The 21,153-nt window shown below is 50.8% G+C and overlaps 1 protein-coding gene across 1 annotated transcript in view; it reads right to left on the bottom strand.

The window, feature by feature from the left end:
- The window catches only part of LRRC38 (leucine rich repeat containing 38), a 45,058-nt gene extending 24,558 nt beyond the window's left edge, over nt 1-20,500 (bottom strand). The window contains exon 1 of the mRNA XM_033228289.1: nt 19,463-20,500. Within this exon, the coding sequence (XP_033084180.1) occupies nt 19,463-20,093 (631 nt within the window). The 5' untranslated portion in view covers nt 20,094-20,500. The remainder of the gene's footprint in view (nt 1-19,462) is intronic.
- Between the last annotated feature and the right edge of the window lie 653 nt (nt 20,501-21,153).

The raw sequence follows: 21,153 nt of genomic DNA, 5'->3' as shown, positions 1-21,153 counted from the left end.
TCTGGTTGCTGGTGGGTGATCCAATTTCTGACAAGGATCCGGTGTGAGCAGAATGAGACCTGAGACGTGCAAGAGGCTGGGAGCTTTGCATGTCCTCTGCTGCAGGCTTAAGGGCTCTGTCTATTTAGGTTCAGAAAGGAACGTGGTGGAGACGGGGAGGGAGGGAAGAGGAGTGACTGCTCTGGATATCAAAGGAGGCACAGTCATTGGTGTATAAGCACCCTGGACCCTCCTTCAAGACCTACTCCTTTGGCCAGCAGAACCAGAATAGGAACCCCAGAAAGAATCACAGGACTCAAGCACCCTGGGCAGAAATCCCACCTGATACCTGATGCTCCTTGCAGCACCACTAAAAAGTGGTTATCTGGACTCTGCTCGAATGCCCCTAGTGATGGCAACCTCATTACCTCCCAAAGGCAGCCCATTTTCAGAGCCCTAATGCGGTTAGACAGTTCTCATTATGGTACATCGAATTCTGTTTCCCTATAGCTCCCAATCATGGGCCCATCTTCTGAGGTCAGAACAAGTCTCCGGTGTTCAGTGACAGCCCCTCAGGTGCCTGTAGACAGGCGTTATGTTCTTCCAAGTCTCTACTCTTGAGAGTTGAACATCAATTTTCCTATATCAGCACAGTCTTACTCTCCGAATACAAAGAGTGTCTGACATTTTCTAATGAACAGGAAACCCAGGTAACGGCTTACAAATTGTGATTAGAAGGGGTCTGGGGGCCTCAACCTTCCTACTCTCTGAACACCCCATCCAAGCATCACCATGTCTGAGAGTCTATACAAACTCATGCCTCAATGATCAGCAGCACTTATCAGATATATAATATTATATATAATATAGATTATATATTACATATTATACATAACATATAATATATACATTATATACAATATATCTATATATTATACATGTATAAATTACATATGATTATATATACATATATTATATACATATATTATATATTATATATATATTATATATATATATAATGGAGAGAGAGAAAGAGAAACAGAGAGTCTTGTTCTGTCACCCCGGCTGGGGTGCAGCGGCAAGATCCTAGCTCACTGCAACCTCAAACAATCCTGGCCTCAAGTGATCCTCTTGCCTCAGCTTCCCAAGTAGCTGGGACTACACATGTGTGCCACCAAACCTAGCTATTTAAAAAAAATTTTTTTTTGTAGAGATGGGGTTTCACTATGTTTCCCAGGCTGGTCTCAAACTCCTGGGCTCAAGCAATCCTCCTGCCTCAGGCTCCCAAGTGCTGGGATTACAGGCGTGAGCCACCTCGCTCAGCCCCCTTCTGTCTTTACTGCATTTATCTCTGGTTAAGCCTCAAGTTGCTAACACTCCAGCAAGAACCAGTTGACCATACTGGCTTCTCTCAGCAAGGGACAGTTCTAGAGGCCTATTCCTCTCCGTTTCTCCTCCCTTTGCCTTGGCTCAGCATCCACCCACCATGTCATTCATCCCTTCAACACGTACGTATGGAACACCTATTACCTGTAAGCGCGGTCCTAGCACTGTGGCTAAAACACTGAACAGACAAGGCCATGCTCTTGTGGCTATAACTGAGTGAAACAAACAGATGATGGGTAAATGAGTAAAATGTTTAATATAACCCATAGGGACTGGTGCAACAGGAAGAGGAGGAGCAGGGGGACAGGGAAGGAGAGCCAGAGGCAGTGGGGTACGGGGTTCAATGCAGCTGCGGCTCAGGGATAAGGTGGCATTTGAGAAAGGGTCTGAGAGGAGGGAGGGGCCAAGTCATGCTGACACCCAGAGGGAGGTCATCCTGGCAGAGGAAGTAGCAGGTGCAAAGGCCCTGAAGTAAGGAAGTACCTGATGAGCTTCAGGAATGACAAGAAATCTGGGGTGCCCAGGCCAGCGTGAATGAAGGGAGAAGAGCAAGAAATGTGATCAGAAAGGAACTCTAGGAGGAGGACAGATCACAGGAGGCCTTGTGAGCCGCTGGAAGGACTTTTACTTCTGCTCTTCACGATACGGGAGCCCCTGGAGAGCTCTGAGCCGAGGAGGAACATGACTTGATACCTGACAAGCAGGGAGGGGTCACTGCTCCAGAAAAAGCTCTCATAGGAGAAGGTAGAAGTCAAATTTGTTTTTAACACGTGTTTAATCCACTCTGGTTTCCACTAATATGGTCAAGTTACCTTTGGTTTACCTCCCTCCAAGTCAAGGTTCTGACTCAGGAAGACTCACTGAGTTTGGTTCTTAGCCTGAAGCAAGCGTGGGAGCTCATGGCTAAGAGACTCTAGTTCTGACGTGAGATTTCAGGGGCCACAAAATGGTTAGCAACAAAGATCCTGGAGTCACACCTCAGCTCTGCCACTTCTTGCTGGTGACCACCTTGGCTTCCTCTCTGGGCGAATCGCTCCACATAAACTGGAGCAATTCTGAAGACTTCATACAAAAAAAAAGGAAAAATAGCTCATGATTAATTTTTCTATTGATTACAAGTTGAAATGACATTTTGGGCCGAGCACAGTGGCTGATGCCTGTAATCCCAGCACTTTGGGAGGCCGAGGAGGGCAGATCACCTGAGACCAGTCTGACCAACACAGAGAAATCCCGTCTCTACTAAAACTACAAAATTAGCTGGGTGTGGTGGCACTTGCCTGCAATCCCAGCTACTTAGGAGGCTGAGGCAGGAGAATTGCTTGAAGCCTGGAGGCAGAGGTTGCCATGAGATGAGATTGCACCATTGCATTCCAGCCTGGGCAACAAGAGTGCAAAACTCCATCACACACATACACACAAAGACATTTTGGATATGCTGGATTAAATACATTATCCAAGTTCATTTCATCTGCTCATTCTTCTGTTTTAAATATGGCTGCTGGAACATCTGAAATTATCTCTGCAGCTTGCATTCTATTTCTATCAGGCCGCGCAGCCCGAGAGTTTTCAGCTCAGCGCCTGGAATCGAGCAGATAATTGACAAAATGAAACCAGGGGAGGAGCCTGCTCCAGGGCAGGAAGCGGAAAGGACCCCCAACCAAAAAAAAAAAAAAGAGCCCAGTTTGTGTATTAGTGCTTATTTCCCCACATGCAAACCAAGGAAAGCAACTTATTTGGATATTATAAAATCTGAGGGCTGAGAGGCCAGGCATGGTGGCTCACACATGTAATCTCAGCATTTTGGGAGGCCGAGGTGGGCAGATCACAAGGTCAGGAGTTCAAGACCAGCCTGAACATGGTGAAACCATGTCTCTACTAAAAATACAAACATTAGCCAGGTGTGGTGGCGCGCGCCTATAGTCTCAGCTATTCGGAAGGCTAAGGCAGGAGAATCCCTTGAACCTGGGAGGCGGAGGATGCAGTGAGCCAAAATTGTGCCACTGCACTCCAGCTTGGGTGACGAAGCAAGACTCTGTCTCAAAAAACAAACAAACAAACAAACAAAACCTGAGGGCTGGACCCATTCTGGAGGCTGTAAACCACTGCCTGCCTCTGACAAGTGAGCTGTTAGCATTACACCCTGCAGGTGTTTCCTGGGGTGGCTGCAATACAATACCACCAACTGGGTGGCTTATACAACAGAAATGCTTGTCTCAGAATTCTGCAGGTTGAACATCTGAGATGAAGGCATCGGCAGCGCTGGTTCCCTCCAAGGGCTGTAGGAAGAATCTGTTCCCCGCCTCCCCACTGGCTCCAGTGGTTTGCTGGGAATCTCCGGCTTTCCTTAGTTTGTAGGTACAACACCTCCACCTCTGCCTTCCTCTTCACAGGGCATTCTCCCGGTGTGCGTGTCTGTCGCTATGTCTGTCCAAATCCCCCCTTTTCATGAGGACACCAGTCATACTGAGATACTGAGTTCAGGCTAACATCTGCAACGATGATCCTATTGCGTTTTTTGTTTGTTTGTTTGAGACAGAGTCTCACTAGTCTCACTCTGTCGCCCAGGCTGGAGTGCACTGGCATGATCTCAGCTCACTATGCAACCTCCGCCTCGCAAGTTCAAGCAATTGTCCTGCCTCCACCTCCCAAGTAGCCGGGATTACAGGTGCCCGCCACCACACTCGGCTACTTTTTGTACGTTTAGTAGAGATGGGGTTTTAACATGTTGGCCAGGCTGGTCTCCAACTCCTGACCTCAAGTGATCCACCCGTCCCGGCCTCCCAAAGTGCTGAGATCACAGGCATGAGCTACCGCGCCTGGCCGGAAGATCCTATTTCTAAACAAGGTCACATTCTGAAGTATTTAGGGTTAAGACTTCCATGTATGAACTTAGGAGTGACAAGGAGACACAATTCAACCCAGAGCATCCTTTTCCATTGCTCCTTGCTCAGAAATCTACAAGAATTTGCTTCCTGTGTCAGGATCCCGGCATGGCCCACTCAAACAGGATTATTTGAAGAGTCTAACAAAGGGGTTGGTTACAAAGGTATGTACTGGATTTAGAAAGTCAACAGGGATACTGCGGTACCCCAGGGCTCAGGCCAGTGGGAGGGGTGGTCTTACAGCCCCAGCCTGAAGAGATAAGGGGAGCAGGCAGTTACGTAAGGCAGAGAGGCAGCAGGACTGGAGCTGTGTGCGGCCTTCCAGACCACAGTGTGACCCACGGGAGGTTGCTCGCAGCAGGTATGCACGCTTTCTCTATGTGTATTGTGAAAGGAAAATAAATCTCACCCAAATTACTAAGCCAAAGGGAACAGTCAAGCCGGGAACTGTGTAGGGCGAACCTGCCTCCCATTGTGTTCCTAAAGAAGATAGCTACAGGCCGGGCGCGGTGGCTCAAGCCTGTAATCCCAGCACTTTGGGAGGCCGAGACGGGCGGATCACGAGGTCAGGAAATCGAGACCATCCTGGCTAACACGGTGAAACCCCGTCTCTACTAAAAAATACAAAAAATTAGCCAGGCGAGGTGGCGGGCGCCTGTAGTCCCAGCTACTCGGGAGACTGAGGCAGGAGAATGGCATAAACCCGGGAGGCGGAGCTTGCAGTGAGCTGAGATCCGGCCACTGCACTCCAGCCTGGGCGACAGAGCGAGACTCCGTCTCAAAAAAAAAAAAAAAAAAAAGAAGATAGCTACAAAGATTGACCGGGCTCAGGAGATCGAGACCATCCTGGCTAACACGGTGAAACCCCGTCTCTACTAAAAAAATACAAAATTAGCCGGGCGAGATGGCGGGCGCCTGTAGTCCCAGCTACTCGGGAGGCTGAGGCGAGAGAATGGCGTAAACCCGGGAGGCGGAGCTTGCAGTGAGCTGAGATCTGGCCACTGCACTCCAGCCTGGGCGACAGAGCGAGACTCCGTCTCAAAAAAAAAAAAAAAGATTGACCGGGCTTGGTGGCTCATGTCTGCAATCCCAGCACTTTGGGAGGCCGAAGCAGGCGGATCACCTGAGGGCGGGAGTTGGGAGATCAGCCTGGCCAGCACGGAGAAACCCCGTCTCTACTAAAAATACAAAAATTAGCCAGGCGTGGTAGCACACGTCTATAATCCCAGCTACTTGGGAAGCTGAAGCAGGAGAATCACTTGAACCCAGGAAGCAGAGGTTGCAGTGAGCTGAGATCATGCCACTGCACTCCAGCCTGGGCGACAGAGTGAGACTCTGTCTCGGGAAAAAAAAAAAAAATCTACAAGATTTAAAAAGAAAAGAAAAAAGACATACCTCCCTCACAATTTGCCCACAAGGAAATTCTCTGTGGACAAAGGGCAGGCAGAGCTCAGAGTCATCTCTCTGCTCATATGAGACAAATGCCCATATGATTGCTTCCTTTAACCTACTCTTTTCACTCAGACAGACTGTGGCATAAGTGACTATTCCTATAAATCGTGCATTCAGCAAAAGACTAAGCAGAAACTTGAAAGAATGAAACTGTTTGTCTCTTACTTACCTAGGACCTGGAGGCCCCCTCCCCACTTCAAATTGTCCCACCTTTTCGGACCGAACCAGTGTACATCTAACATATATTGACTGATATCGCATGTCTTCCTAAAATGTATAAAATCAACCTGTGCCCCAACCACCTTAGGCCCATGTCATCAGGACATCCTGAGGCTGTGTCACAGACACATCCTGAACCTTGCTAAAATACACTTTCTAAATTCACTGAGACCTGTCTCAGATACCTTTTGGTTTACGGTGTTATACTAAAATAAAAGGTTATAAAGTGAACGCCAGAAGGCATACGAAAGAGAAATTTTAAATGATACGACATTCTGGAAAAGGCAAAGCTAGAGGCAGCGAAAAGATCAGTGGTCACCAGGGGTTGAGGAGGGAGGGGAGAGGAATGAATGAGCAGGGCACAGAGAATTTTAGGGGCAGTAAAACTATTCTGTGTGATTCTATGATCGTGAAGGATGACATGACATAATCCACTTGTCAAAACCCATGGAATATGCAACACAGAGTGGACCCTCATGTAAACTTGCTGTGGGCTTCAGTGAATAATCACGGTCACATTGGTTTAGGCAATATATATGGTACGGATGTGGCATACTAATATATATACGCATATGTATTAGTATATACTAAATAGTATGTGGCATACTAATATATATATGAATATATACAGCATATATATAGAGTATATATACTATAGATAGTACTTAGGTATTTACGGTACAGAGGTGACATATTAATGTAAGATGTTAAAATAGGGGAAACTGCAGGGTCAGGAGTAAAGAGAAATCTTTACTGTCTGCTTAATTTTCCATAAACCTCAAATTGCTCTTAACAAAGTCTATTATTTATTTATTTAGAAATGGAATCTCACTCTGTTGCCCAGACTGAGGTGCAGTAGTGTGATCTTGGCTCACTCCAACTTCAACTACTGGGTTCAAGCAATTCTCCTGCCTCAGCCTCCCTACCAGCTGGGATTACAAGTGTGCGCCACCATGCCCAGCTAATTTTTGGCTTTTTTTGGGGTTTTTTGGTTGTTCTGTGTGTTTATTTTGAGACGGAGTCTCGCTCTGTTGCCCAGTCTGGAGTGCAGTGGCACGATCTTGGCTCACTGCAACTTCCAACTCCCGGGTTCAAGCAATTGTCCTGCCTCAGCCTCCCTAGCAGCTGGGATTACAGGTGTGCGCCACCATGCCTGGCTCATTTTTGTTTTTGTTTGTTTTTTGAGACAGAGTCTCGCTCTGTCACCCAGGCTGGAATGCAGTGGCACGATCTTGGCTCACTGCAAGCTCCACCTCCCGGGTTCATGCCATTCTTCTGCCTCAGCCTCCCGAGTAGCTGGGACTATAGGCACCCACCACCATGCCTGGCTAATTTTTATATTTATTTATTTATGTATTTTGAGACAGAGTCTTGCTCTGTTACCCAGGCTGGAGTGCAGTGGCGCAATCTCAGCTCACTGCAAGCTCTGCCTCCCGGGTTCACACCATTCTGCCACCTCAACCTCCCCAACAGCTGGAACTACAGGTGAATGCTGCCACGCCCAGCTAATTTTTTTTTTTTTTTTTGTATTTTTAGTAGAGACGCGGTTTCACCGTGTTAGCCAGGCTGCTCTCGATCTCCTGACCTCAGGTGATCTGCCCGCCTCAGCCTCCCAAAGTGCTGGGATTATAGGTGTGAGCCACCGTACCCAGCCAAAGTCTATTGATTATTTTTTAAAATAAAATAAAACCACCTTTTCAGCCAGAGAAAATCACTATTGACACTAGGCTGTCTATCCCTCTGGTCAGTTTTCTAGGGAACTTACTTCTTTCCCCTGACCTCAGGGCTCCCAGACCTGCCCCCACTTGCTTCCCCAGCCTTGCTACTCCCAGGCACTGGCCAAGAGGGTTCCTCACCCCCTCACCGCCTCCTCACACACAAATGAACGCTGGAGCCGGGGTTTCTCATCAGCAAGCAGTTCTTGTGGCCTGGACCATCACCCTCTCTCCTTGTCTGGCTGCCCTGTTGTTATTCTGTGGCTTGCCATGTGACTTGGAAGGGGAGATGAGGAACGGTCTATAAACCACTGTCATTTTACTGACCTAACATGAGCCCTCCTCATTTGCAAGCACTCCTCCATTCTCTTCTAAAGATCCTTCACATCTGTGTTTCCTCGATCCTCTTGACAAACCTCAGGATGACAAGCAAGGGAACAAAAACCCAGGGAAGTTAGGTGACCTGTCAAGTCAACAAGGATGTCCTGACCCTCGGCTCTAAGCCCTCTGCCCCCTCCAGGCGACCACCTTCAACTTTCACTTCTGATGTAGATGATCACTTATGACGGTAACATCTAAAAGCACACATCATCTCATTGAGGTCTTATGAAAAAGCAATGCTATTCTTTCCAATAACTCAAGGAGGAAGGTATTTTTTCATATTAAGACAGGAACATACTCTTGCACCTCCTGATTTGAAAGAGATGTCCTGGGGTGGTGGGACATTGCCACAGGAACCCACCCAGGGGACCTTTGCTGGGAGCCTCAGACTCTTTCATCCTGTGCCCTGCAGGAGGCTTGCACAAGAGGACCCAGCTCAGCTTACATCAGACCGAAAAGCGGCCTTCTTGGTCACCTAGAGCAGGGATCTACCACAGTGGGAGGAACATGTTTTGGAGTTCAGCCAGCACTCTAAATTGTTTGTTTGTTTGTTTGTTTGTTTGTTTGTTTTTGAGACAGCCTCGCTCTGTCGCCCAGGCTGGAGTGCACTGGCGTGATCTCGGCTCACTGCAAGCTCCGCCTCCTGGGTTCACACCATTCTCCTGCCTCAGTCTCCCAAGTAGCTGGGACTACAGACGCCTGCCACCACGCCTGGCTAATTTTTTTTTTTTTTTTTTTTTTTTTTTGTATTTTTAGTAGAGATGGGGTTTCACCATGTTAGCCAGGCTGGTCTCGATCTCCTGACCTCAGGTGATCTGCCCGCCTCAGCCTCCCAAAGTGCTGGGATTACAGGTGTGAGCCACCGCGCCCGGCCCACTCTGAATTGTTTATATACCTATATTCTCTGCTGACTCCAAACCGGCTGCTTCTCCTGCTAACCTCACCCAGCTGACCCAGGGGCATCTGGGGTCTCACTCCTTCACTCCTTATCTGGGAAAATCCACTCTCTGGGAGATGAGAAGGGTGAAGCCGAGAGAAGCACGTGACTCTTAGATCCCACTGGGAGCTAACGCTGGAGCCGGGATTGGGACCACGGTCCTTGTCTGTTCGCTTTCTATTGGCCTTTGAGAAGCTGCCCCTTCATCTTGAATGGCCCACAGCTCCCTCAAGGTCCTGACTACCTGACCTTGACATTTACCAGATATCCAGCTGGGAGGATGGAGAAGATGGGACGCCAGGGGACTCTTGATTGGCAGCCTCCGAAGTGCGAGAGCCGGCCGAGAGCCGCGGGGAGGACGTGCTTTCCCAGATCCTGCTGTCTGCGTGGGTTGTCACACGTTTGGGATTTGACAGGCAATTCCTTAGTTCAGTGGGTTTTGTAAGTCTGTATACCTATCTGGTCTATTTGGCCACATTTCTATGCTTTAAACAAAGACAAAATAATAACAGCTTCTATATGTGGTGATGGAGGAAATCGCTCAAAAACTTCTTTATATGACTATTATTTGAGGTCAAAGGAGAGACGCTATCACCTACATTTGACTAGGGGACACTGAGGACCAGGAACATCAGGGGACTTATCTGCCATCAGACAGCTCATTGGAAGCACAGACAGTCATGGACACCTGGGGGTGGCCTGCCCAGCCCTGCCCCAGACCCATGGTAACCACAGTACATATTTTTTGCCACATGGATAGGAAAACAGAGAAAGCCCATCAATACACAGAGAGAAAACTAAGAAAACAGCATGAGGCTGGGCACAGTGGCTCACGCCTGTAATCCCAGCACTTTGGGAGGCTAAGGGGGATAGTTTACTTGAGGCCAGGAGTTTGAGACCAGCCTGGCCAATGTGGCAAAACCCCTTCTCTACTAAAAATACAAAAAAAAGCTGGGTGTGGTAGTGTACACACCTGTAATCCCAGCTACTCAGGAGGTTGAGGCACGAGAATCGCTTGAACCTGAGAGGCAGAGCTTACAGTGAGCCGAGATTGTGCCACTGTACTCCAGCCTGGGCAACAGTGCGAGACTCTGTCAAAAGACAGAGGAGAGGGGGAGGGGAGGCGAGGGAAAGGGAGGGGGAAAGAGAAGGAAGGAAGGAAGGAAGGAAGGAAGGAAGGGGAAGGGGGAAAAGGAAGAAAAAGAAGAAAGAAAGAAAAAGAAAAGAAAGAAGGAGAGAGAGAAAGAAAAGAGAGAGAGGGAGGGAGGGGAAAAGAAACGAAAGGAAATAAAGTAAGAAAGAAAAAAGAAAAGAAGAAAGAAGAAAAGAAAAGAGGAACAAAGAAAGAAAGAAAAAACAGTATGAGAAGCAGAGACAAGCATATCAGCGAGGAAAGGGGGTGCTGTGTTTCCTGTGACCCAGTTCTGCTCCCACGACTTCCTGGGGCTTGACTGTTGACCACCAAGGGTTCCTGGCCAAACCTGTGTCTTTAAGGGTAACTCTCCTATTTGCTTACTCCAGATGACATTGGTTTCTGTTTCTGTGAATTGATAAGCAAAGCTGTCCAATTCAGCTGGGGTTAAACTGAGACCTGTGGCCTCGGCATCCTGAACTCTGTCCATCACTACTCCCGCTGTGCCTAGCAGAGGAGGGAAGAACATTGCAGCGCCTCTCCAGGACTCCTCTCCCCTCCTAGCACCACTCCCGCAGATGGGGGCAGAGTAGCCGCTCCCTCCCTCCTGCATAGCAGGAGGCTACCAGGGATTTGACCAAGATCACAACAACCCAATCTCGGAAAGAAACCCTGAGAATGTGCATTCTGGGCCCTGCCTTGGCTGAAGGCAATCCGGATATGCTTTGCCAGCTGAAGTCACCGAGGGGTATTTGCTGAAAACAAAAACAAAGTCCAGTGATTTGGGCCCGTCCCTGGATGACCCTTAGGAATGTGCATTCCTTGGCTCACTCACTCCCACAGCCCCACTGAGACCCTCCTAGTCTCCTACGCAGGGTGCGGCTGACAGCAGCAGGCTGGAGGTCCTGAGGCTTTTGTTGGTTGGTTGGTTTGTTTGTTTGTTTGTTTATTTTTTGAGACAGAATCTTACTCAGTCGCCCAGGCTGGAGTGCAGTAGCATGATCTCAGCTCACTGCAACCTCCGACTCCCAGGTTCAAGCGATTCTCCTGCCTCAGCCTCCCAAGTAGCTGGGATTACAGTCGTGTGCCACTGTACCCGGCTAGTTTTTTGTATTTTTAGTAGAGATGGGGTTTCACCATCTTGGCCAGGCTGGTCTTGAACTCCTGACTTCAGGCGATCCGCCCGCCTCGGCCTCCCAAAGTGCTGGGATTACAGGCTTGAGCCACCACGCCTGGCCCTGATGCATTTTCACAGCCCGCACCAACCCGAAGGTTGATAAGGCTGGGCAAGCACCTCATCCCTGCAAACTGTGTTCCAGACCACAAGATGCTAGGACAGTAGGAACCACACAGCCACTTGGCTTAAAGGGCTTAACACTTTCGGTAACTGAGTCGGCTGGAACTTGCCTGCTGTACCTACTGGTGATACTGTCCTCTTCAAACCAAATCCCCTCCTGGGTCCCCCTGGGGCTATCTGTCCACTGTCTTACGTTGTTCAGCAAAAAGGGTTCCCTTTGAGTTCATGGATAGAGTAACTGGATGAGTGGAACATTTTCAGAAAGATCTGGTTTTTGAGGCCAGAGTAGGATGACCCTGTGGGGGCTCTCCAGGGAGCACCTAAGGCAGACCTCTCGGTGAGGCTGCCTTATGTGAAACTTGCAGTTGGCTTGGCACCAGAAAGCCAGACCACAGTGCCCATAAGAGCTGGCACCTGGCTCCTGGACACTGATAATGGTGAGAAAGGTGACACCCCAGTGACTCAACTCTAAGAGACAAGTTAAACATGCAGTGAACTGTGGCACACAGGACATGCACCGACTCATCAACAGCAGGACAGTTTTCACTTGCATGAAAACTGAGACCTCAGTAAGCCTCTGCCCAGGAACACGGCTCTCTCAGGTTTAAACACACGCAAAATGTTCACTTCACCGGTAAGCAAATAACGCAAATTAAAGCAATAAGGAGATGTTATTTTGCCCAGCAAATTGAAAAACATTTTTTAAAAATGAGAATAAAAAATGTTGGGGGCCAGGCACGGTGGCTCACACCTGTAATCCCAGCACTTTGCCAGGCCAAGGTGGGTGGATCACCTGAGGACAGGAGTTTGAGACAAGCCTGGCCAACATGGTGAAACCCCATCTCTACTAAAAATACAAAAATTAGCCGGGTGTGGTAGCATGCACCTGTCATCCCAGCTACTTGGGAGGCTGAGGCAGGAGAATCACTTGAACCTGAAGGTGGAGGTTGCAGTGGGCTGAGATCATGCCACTGCACTCCAGCCTGGGTGACACAGCGAAATTCCATCTCAAAACAAACAAACAAAAGCAATGGGAAAGGTGTGGCTGCACCTGTCCTCTCTGCTAATGGTGCCAGGCAGCTGGCACCATTAAGGCATTCAGGGGGTTAAAAAAAAGGATAGACTTGGCTGGGCTCAGCGGCTCACGCCTATAATACCAGCACTTTGGGAGGCCAAGGTGGGCAGATCACCTCAAGTCAGGAGCTCGAGATCAGCTTTGCCAACATGGTAAAACCCCATCTCTACTAAAAATACAAAAATCAGCTGGGCATGGTGGCAGACACCTGTAATCCCAGCTACTGTGGAGGCTGAGGCAGTAGAAGAGCTTGAACCCGGGAGGCGGAGGTTGCAGCGAGCTGAGATCGCGCCACGGCACTCCAGCCTAGGCAGCAGAGCGAGACTCCGTCTCAAAAATATAAAAAAAGCATAGACTTTCACCCTGTGTTTCCACCCCAAATAAAATAACCAGAGGTTTCCACAGACTTTCCATGTGTAAGGATATTCAGCTCAGCACTGCCTACATACAAAACTAAAAGGGAACAACCCACGCTTCTAACAACAGGGGATGGGTCCAATTCATAAATCTATAAAATGACCTATTCTCAAGGCCATTTCAAGTTAAATCCTCCAACAACTCTAATGACAGGAAATGCTCCCAATCCAGTAACAGAAAAAAATCATTTTGCGAATGTATAGTATAACATCAATCTGTTTAAATATACATATATGTAAGAATACAACTAGAATAAAATACAGCAAAATTTTAATAGCAAGGGGATTCTGGATACCTTTTATTTTCTTCATGATACTTTTGGCATTTCCCCAGTTTAATAACAGGAGCCTGTTATTTTTTATCAACAGGAACATAAAGCTGCTTTTATTTTCTCAAAGAAGAAAAAGAAATAGAGTCACCCGGGAGAAAGGACCAGTGTGACCTTCAGGCAAGCACCGGGTTTGTCCCTTAGGCTGAAATACCATTTATGCTCTCAGTATGACAAGAACTCCTCGTTCCTCTGACCAACCCAGGCCCTCACAGGGTCTGACATCAGAAAACAGAAGTGGAGCTTCGGGGAGATGGGGAGCGGCTCCCCCAGCAAGCCCCACGTCAGGCCTGATAAGCTGATGGGGTTAAATGATGTGACCTGCCTGCCATGATGCCCTTCCTAGACAGGATGGTGCCTTCGGGGTCTGCCCCATGGGGCACCCAAGCCCCTGAATGCTCAGATGCTCCAGACGCTCTTTAGTGGATCTCTTCTGGGAAGCTGTCTCCACCCAGGAGCCAGGGTTCACCACAGACCCAAGGCATGACATGTGGTTCTGTCTAATTCCGCCCCAGTCCGTCCTTCCTCCCAGCCTTGCCCCTCCCTACACCTCCATGCTTCAAGGTCGTAAAGCAAGAGAATCAGCTCGAATCTCTTTCCTAGCGCTGTGGGCTGTGACCTTCAGGCTACACGTGGCTGCGGCTAGAAAGGGAGGTGCCAGAGGGTGCCTGGGTGAATGCAGCCTCCCACCTTGACACATGCCAAGTGCCCCTCCTGTGATACACTCCCAGGCATGCTGTGGGCTTGTCAGCTGCTCTGTGCCCCTCCAAAGCCAAGCCCAGAGTCTAATGACCCCTACCAAGCCTCATGCCCACTGGCCTCGGTTTCTCAAACCCAGCGGCATTTTCTCCCTATGGCCCAGGACCAGGGCTAGGGACAGCATGTATAAAGTCCTTCCACACTGTGACAGCATTTCAGGCCCAGGAGCCCAGAGCCCCAGTGCACCCAAGAGCTCTGCCCTCCCAAATGCACAGAGACTACAGCCCCCTAAACTCCAGCAGAGGGGTCTTTGAGGTCACCTCCCCTGGGGCCCTCGACTTCCTAACTTTTAAAACCACGTCAATCTCCCCTTCCCTAAAACTGTAGAACTTCAGACTTGGAAGGAGCCTTATGGTCTTCCTACCTACACTCTTTGTTTATTAGAGAAAAATCTAAGGCACAGAGGACAGGCAGCTTATCCACAGTCCCACAGTGAGTGAGTTACTGCACCACAGAGCGAGGGAAAAGCCCCAGCTCTCTCATGCACAGGAATCCCCTGGAGGTGTGGAGCTTGCTAAAATGCAGATCCCCAGGCCTCAGCCCCCTACCCCCAAGCCCTCATTCAGTCGTAGATCTAGGGGCCTGTGAATCCATCTGTACTTCACACAAGCTCCCCTGGAGATTCTCAGGCAGGTGGTTCTCGGGTGACACTTTGAGAAACACCATGGTGCTCCCGACTTTTGTGTCTTTATCTCCTGCCCACTTCGCTGGGCTGCTATGCAGAGAAGATAATGTGACGATGTGAAAGGCTTTGAAGATCACTGCCAGGTGAAGACAGTGTCCTTGTACTGCTTCCTGGTCTCCTCTGAGCCCTCCTCACTCTCCTGCTCTGCCTTGGCTTCCAGATCTGGAGCCCTTTCTAATACTTAAAAAGAGATCAGACGGGCATGGTGCCTCACGCCTGTAATCCCAGCACTTTGGGAGGCTGAGGCGCGATCACCTGAGGTCAGGAGTTCGAGACCAACCTGACCAACGTGGTGAAACCCCATTTCTACTAAAAATACAAAATTAGCCAGGTGTGGTGACGCATGCCTGTAATCCCAGCTACTCGGGAGGCTGAGGCAGGAGAATCGCTTGAACTTGGGTTGCAGTGAGCCGAGATTGCGCCACTGCACTCCAGCCTGGACAAAAACAGTAAAACTCCATCTCAAAAAAAAAAAAGGGATCATCACTGTCCTTTTGGCGATACACTGTCCTAAACTGCCTGGAACCCCACTGTCTCACAGGAGAACCACCAGACTAGGCCACTGTCACCCAAATGGATCAGTGATGTCGGGGGCGGGGCGTGCTGGGGATACTCTCATTCTCCCTCTTTTTTTTTTTTTTTTTTTTTTGAGACAGAGTCTCACTCTGCCACCCAGGCTGGAGTGCAGTGGCACAATCTCAGCTCTCTGCAACCTCTGCCTCCCAGGTTCAAACCTGCCTCAGCCTCCCAAATAGCTGGGATTATACGTGCCCACCACCATTCCCAGCTAACTTTTTTTGTATTTTTTTAGTAGAGACGGGGGCCTCATCATGTAGGCCAGGCTGATTTTGAACTCCTGACCTCAAGTGGTCTGTGTGCCTAGGCCTCCCAAAATGTTGAGATTACAGGCATGAGCCACTGTGCCTGGCCTCATTCTCGTTTTCTATGTCTATCAGAAAGAATTGGGTGTGGGTTCGACACTCCTGAATTCAAGCTCACCTCAGCCACTATGTAACCTGTGCAAACCTCTTCACTTCTTTGTACCTCTTTTGTTTCTTGTTAGGTAAGCCGTAGGTAAAGGTATCTGCTAGGCACTGCTGTTGTATTAAAAGAGACAGCACTTGTAAACTACAAGGCGGCTTGTACCCATAAGGTAGGGTGGTAGGGTTGCCAGATAAAATACAGGATCCCCAATTCATGTTAAATTTCAGAAAAACAATAAATAATGTTTTGGATACGTCCCAAATATTACATGGGACCTACTTATACTAAAATATTACCTGTCATTTATCTGAAATTCAACATTAATTGGGCATCTTGGGTGTTTTGGTTTGTTGCATTGTTGTGTTTTGGTTTTTGCTGATTGGCTGCTGGGTATTCTGGCATCCCTTGGCCCTCCTCCCACCAGCAAGGCAGTTCCTCCTCAGTCCTCAGACTCAGATTCCCCCAGCCCCTGGACCATGGAAGAGCCTGGACGGAGGGTACCACTGGGCCTTGACAGCCTTTTCTTCCTCCCCTCTGCTGCATGCTCTGAGGCTGAGTGCTCCCCATCAGCCCTGTGGCCACAGGGGGAGGCTCACCTGGCAGACAGCACAATGTCTGCAACTGTCACAGCTAGACAAGGTCACAGGGAGAACGCCCTGGGCTCTGTCTTGCTTCTCTGGGGGACAAGGGGGCAGGGAGGCAAGGGAAAGCAAGGGCAGGCTCCTCTTTGCTCCTTCCTTCAATTTCCTCCCCTGGAAGAGGCAGAAGGCTTGCCTAGAAAGCCCTGGAACTTGTACCCTAGTGGAGCCTGGTTTTCTCTGTCAGGAAGTGGGTGGTCTTCATGGAGGAGGGGCTTTGAGCCAGGAGATCCTGGTGCACCCCCAGCTCTGGGTTTAACTCTCTGTGTGATCTAAGGCAAACTACATCACTTCTTTAGTCAAAACAGGATAATAACAACAGCGCCAATTAAAACACTGATATAGTACACACTGTAAGCCAAGCACTGTTCTCGGTCCTTTATAAATAATGTCCTTTTAACCCTCCTAACAAGCCTAGAAGGTGGGTACTGTATCAGCCCCATTTTACAGGTGAGGAAACGGGTACAAAAAGATCGCACAATCAGTAAGAAGTAGAGGCAGGATTTGAAGGCAAGCAGCTTGGCGCCGGTCTGGGCTCTGAGCTGTCTCTGTGAAAAGTAGCAAAAGCACAAATGCAGGAGGAGGAGGGAGGGGGCGATGAACACCTATTGAGCACCTACTGCACGCTAAACAAGACAGTGTCCTTTACAGAGATGATCTGATTTAAATCTCACAGCAAGCACGGCAGAGGACACCATTACCACATTCTGAATCCAGATGCAGAGAAGCTGAGGCTTGGAGAGGTCAGGGACTTGCCTAGGATTATAAACCTGAGTCCAAACCTGAATGTGGGTCTCACTTCAAGGTATGTGCTGGGACCTCCACCACCCACCCTGCATCTGGCTCACAGTTTAGGAGACACTCTCGGGCCACACAGCGTGGACAGTGGCAGTGAGACCAGAGCTGCTCGTGGCACTGCACCCTGTGAGGTGCCCTGGAGCTGCGTCTATCCTCTCCCTACTGGCTGAGACAAAGCCACACCCCCAACCCCTGTTTCCAGGGCCCTGGACACGGCTCCTTGCTCTGAACCTGTCCATCCTTCCTCCAGTCTTTCCCATATTAGTCCAGTTTCTTCCCCACATCACAGAGAGCAGGAGGAGGAACATTTTGCTTCCATTGCTCTTATTACTCTCACCCACATCACCTTGTTTGGATCCCGACAACCACTGGGTCGGATGGACTACACAGCATTACCCATATCCTGATTTCACTCAAAGGGAAGGTGAAGCTTAAAAAAGTGGAGTGACCCGGCCGGGGGCGGTGGCTCACGCCTGAAATCCCAGCACTTTGGGAAGTCGAGGTGGGTGGATCACAAGGTCAGGAGATCGAGACCATCTGGCTAACATGGCGAAACCCCGTCTCTACTGAAAATACAAAAAATTAGCCGGGCATTGTGGCAGACGCCTGTAGTCCCAGCTACTCGGGAGGCTGAGGCAAGAGAATGGCTCGAACCCGGGAGGCAGAGCTTGCAGTGAGCCGAGATCATGCCACTGCACTCTAGCCTGAGTGACAGAGCAAGACTCTGTCTAAAAAAAAAAAAAAAAAAAAAACCAAAACTGAGTGACCCACCCAGAGTCCCCCAGATTTTAGGCCAGGACTTAAACCCATGTCTTCAGACTCCAAATCCAGGCTCTTTGGAGATCTTAGAGGTCAACTCAAGTATTCTAGAGATGAGGAAACAGGCCTACATGGGACAAGCAGTCTGTTCAAGGTCACAGCCACCATGGCAGAACTGAGACAAACCCACAGCTCCTGACTTCATAACACCTTGCCTTCACTTGGAAGACAACTGGAGCCAATAAACCAACCCAACCAACAACAGGGGTGAATAGTTCCAACCCCGCTGAAAACGAAAGGCAGAAGCAAGCAGAATTGAGGTGCACCCCATCCCACCGTGAGCTCTTCATCCGGTCACTCCTGTCTCCAGGACCGAGTCTACTGGTGGGGAGGGTCTGGGGAGCCAGACAAGTGGATGAGGACACAGTTTAAAGGTGGGGACTCTGCACCCTGCAGGCCAGATCGTTTTCGGAATTTCAGCCAGCCTGGGCTGAAAGTGCTGGCTCAGGGGCCTGCATTTGCTGAGGAGTGAGCACCCCAAAGCATGGGGTGTGTTTGATGACAGTTGGGAATGAAGATACGAATGCAGGAGTTCAGCACACAGATGAACAGCATCCTTGATTTCTCCATAAATGGGGGAAAAATATATTCTGAAGCTAAATCTGCATGTATGTCACCTTTGGTGATGTGTGCCTTGCAGCTGTGGTTCCAATTCTGCTGAAATCTTGGGAGCAAGGTGGGAGACAGAGTTCAGCTCTGAGAGGTCACTGCGGGCACTGGTGCTCACAGGGTCACAAGTGGAAGGCTGGAATCCACTTGGGGGAAGGACACCCACCTGCCACCTCACTCTGGGTACTCATCCCTGTGGATGAGCTGGGGTCCCCTCCTTCTCAGCTCCACCCCTGCTTCCTTCCTCTGGGCCTTAATGGGGCCCCTTAACTCCCTCTGCCCTGGTGTTCCCGTCTGCCAAGCGGGTACGTATGCCCATGCTGCCATTGGAAGGGTGCACCAGGAAAGCAAAGGGGGCATCAGCCCCCTACATTTTGGTTCAGCTTTTTCACATCTGGCTGAAAAGCCACAGAAAAATACAAATCATTACTGCATCATTGGCTCTTAATGGGCTGCCATTATTCCTCATCAGAAATCTTCCTCACCCATATTAGACAGAAGAGCAAACTGGAGCAGAGAAGCTGAGAGGCCAGGTTAGGCTCGGGAGGCTGCTGGATAGCCCTTGGAACTGGCTGACTCCCCGTGCACGGTACTGAGAATAGGGCCTTTTTCCATACAGTAGGCTGCATTCTGCTTACCAGAGACCTACAAGTGATCCACACCCGCCAGTCCTAGGACCCAAAGCCCAGGGAGATGATCCGGGGCATCCCGAGAACAGGAAGGTCCCTAACTTGGGAAAGTGAGTTACTGGAGAAACAGGGGAAGAAGTCCAGCCTCGGGGTTCAGAAACTCCAAAGAATTCCAGATGTGTCCCTCTCCACCCACTTCCTCAGCGGAGACCCAGGAAAAGTTCAGGATCCCCCAAGCCTCCGCTTCCAAACTCAACCCAAGACTCCTCGCACCCAGACTGGGGTCTGGGGTGGCCTCTCCCTGGCCCCCTCCCTCCCCCAGCCCAGCCGGCCCGGCTCACCTTTGGGCAGTTTGGATGCGTTTTCCTGGATCCAGGAGAAGAGGTGGGCGAAGTCACAGTCGCAGAGCCAGGGGTTCCCGTCCAGACGCAGGGAGCGCAGCGCGGGCAGCGCGGCCAGGGCAGCCACGCTGAGGCTGCGCAGGTTGTTGTCGTTGAGCTCCAGCACCTGCAGCGACTCCAGGGTCTCGAAGGCGGCCTCGTGCACGCCCGCCAGGTTGTTGTTAGCCAGACTAAGCTTCACCAGCCTCCCGGCCGAGCGGAAGGCGCCGGCGCCCAGCTGGGTCAGGTTATTGTAGCTGAGGTCGAGGAATACGAGCTTTGCCGAGCCGCTGAACGTGCCCTCCTCCAGCGAGCGCAGCGAGTTGTTCCTGAAGTCCAGGTAGACCAGGTCGCCGTAGAAGATGAAGAAGTCCTCGGGGATCTGCTGGATGCGGTTGCCGGCCACCAGCAGCTTGCGCACGTCCAGGGGGAAGGGGTCGGGCACGCTGGGCAGCCCGCGGTCGCGGCAGTCCACGGTGTGCGGGTCGGTGCAGGTGCAGCCCGCGGGGCACGCGTGCCCGGGCGCGAGCAGCAGCAGGAGGCTGCAGAGCCCGAGCGCCGCGGCGGCGCAGGCTGGGGCGCTGGGGCGCATGGCCGGGGGGCCCGCGCCGGCCGCGGCGACACTGAGGCGGCTCTCGGAGCGAGTCCTGGCGCGGGGCGGCGCGAGACGGCGCAGTGAGGCACTGGCTGCCGGGCGCCAGGAACCGGAGGGCGGCCCGGGCGGGGAGGGCGTGCGCCCGGGCGCGCGAGGGCTATGGTGCGCGGCGCAGGACTGGGGGAGCCCAGACAGTAGGGATGGAGAGGGGAGGGAGGGGCGAGGGACTCACCAAAGGATTTCCCGGGACAGGAAATTAACCCGCTAGAAAAATCCCTTGGGAGAGGCAGGAGCAGTAGGGGGGGTCGGGGGCCGTCGCCGAAACGCGGCCCCACCCTGGCAGCTGATTTCCGAGATCGGGAAGTAAGACGCCGCGTGCACTGGGCCGGCTGCACTTGACGTCTAAGTTCAGTTACCAAGCCCAGGAGCGGTTTCCTTAAGGCGTGTCCCGGGCGTGCGCCCTGCCCCCTCGCGCCCGCCTGGTGCCAAAGCACGCTCCCTGCACGCCACCCCATGTCGCCAAAGGGAGTGGGACCTGGGTCACTCTGACTCTGCTCCGGGGGCAATCCCCGCAGTCTCTCGAGTGCCGCGCCAGGGGCTGCTGGTCTGAATATGGGCGGGGTTCCAAGGAGAGACAGATAGTGGCTGGTCTTCCCTTTTCCCTGCCCCACCTGCACTTGAACCATCTTAGGCCGGAGGGTGAGTGAGGCAGGTGGTTGCCAGGGCCCCCGCTGTGGCCCAAAGGAAGGCCAGGGCCAGTCAGCACTTTCCATGCTGGCCCCGAACTTCTGGATGGAACCGGCATCCACGCAAAGATCAGCTGCCGGTCTGACAGGTCCAGCCACTGAGGCTCTGAGGCCTGGAGTCACCAGGTCTGGCTTCCAAGCTGTGTGGCCTCAGACCAGTGCCTCTGCCTCTCTGAACCTGGTAGCTCCATTTGTGAAATGGGAAAGGGTAATATATATCTCACCAGCTTTGAGGGAGGACCAAGAAGTCAAAAACAAAATTCAAAAATTATCTTTTCCTCTCTCCCCCTCAAAACCCCACCTTGGGCCGG

Source organism: Trachypithecus francoisi, unplaced genomic scaffold, assembly GCF_009764315.1.
Source record: "Trachypithecus francoisi isolate TF-2019V2 unplaced genomic scaffold, Tfra_2.0 Lachesis_group12, whole genome shotgun sequence".
Lineage (NCBI taxonomy): Eukaryota > Metazoa > Chordata > Mammalia > Primates > Cercopithecidae > Trachypithecus > Trachypithecus francoisi.
The sequence above is the reverse complement of the archived record's forward strand: the minus strand, read 5'-3'. Positions and strand labels throughout refer to the sequence as shown.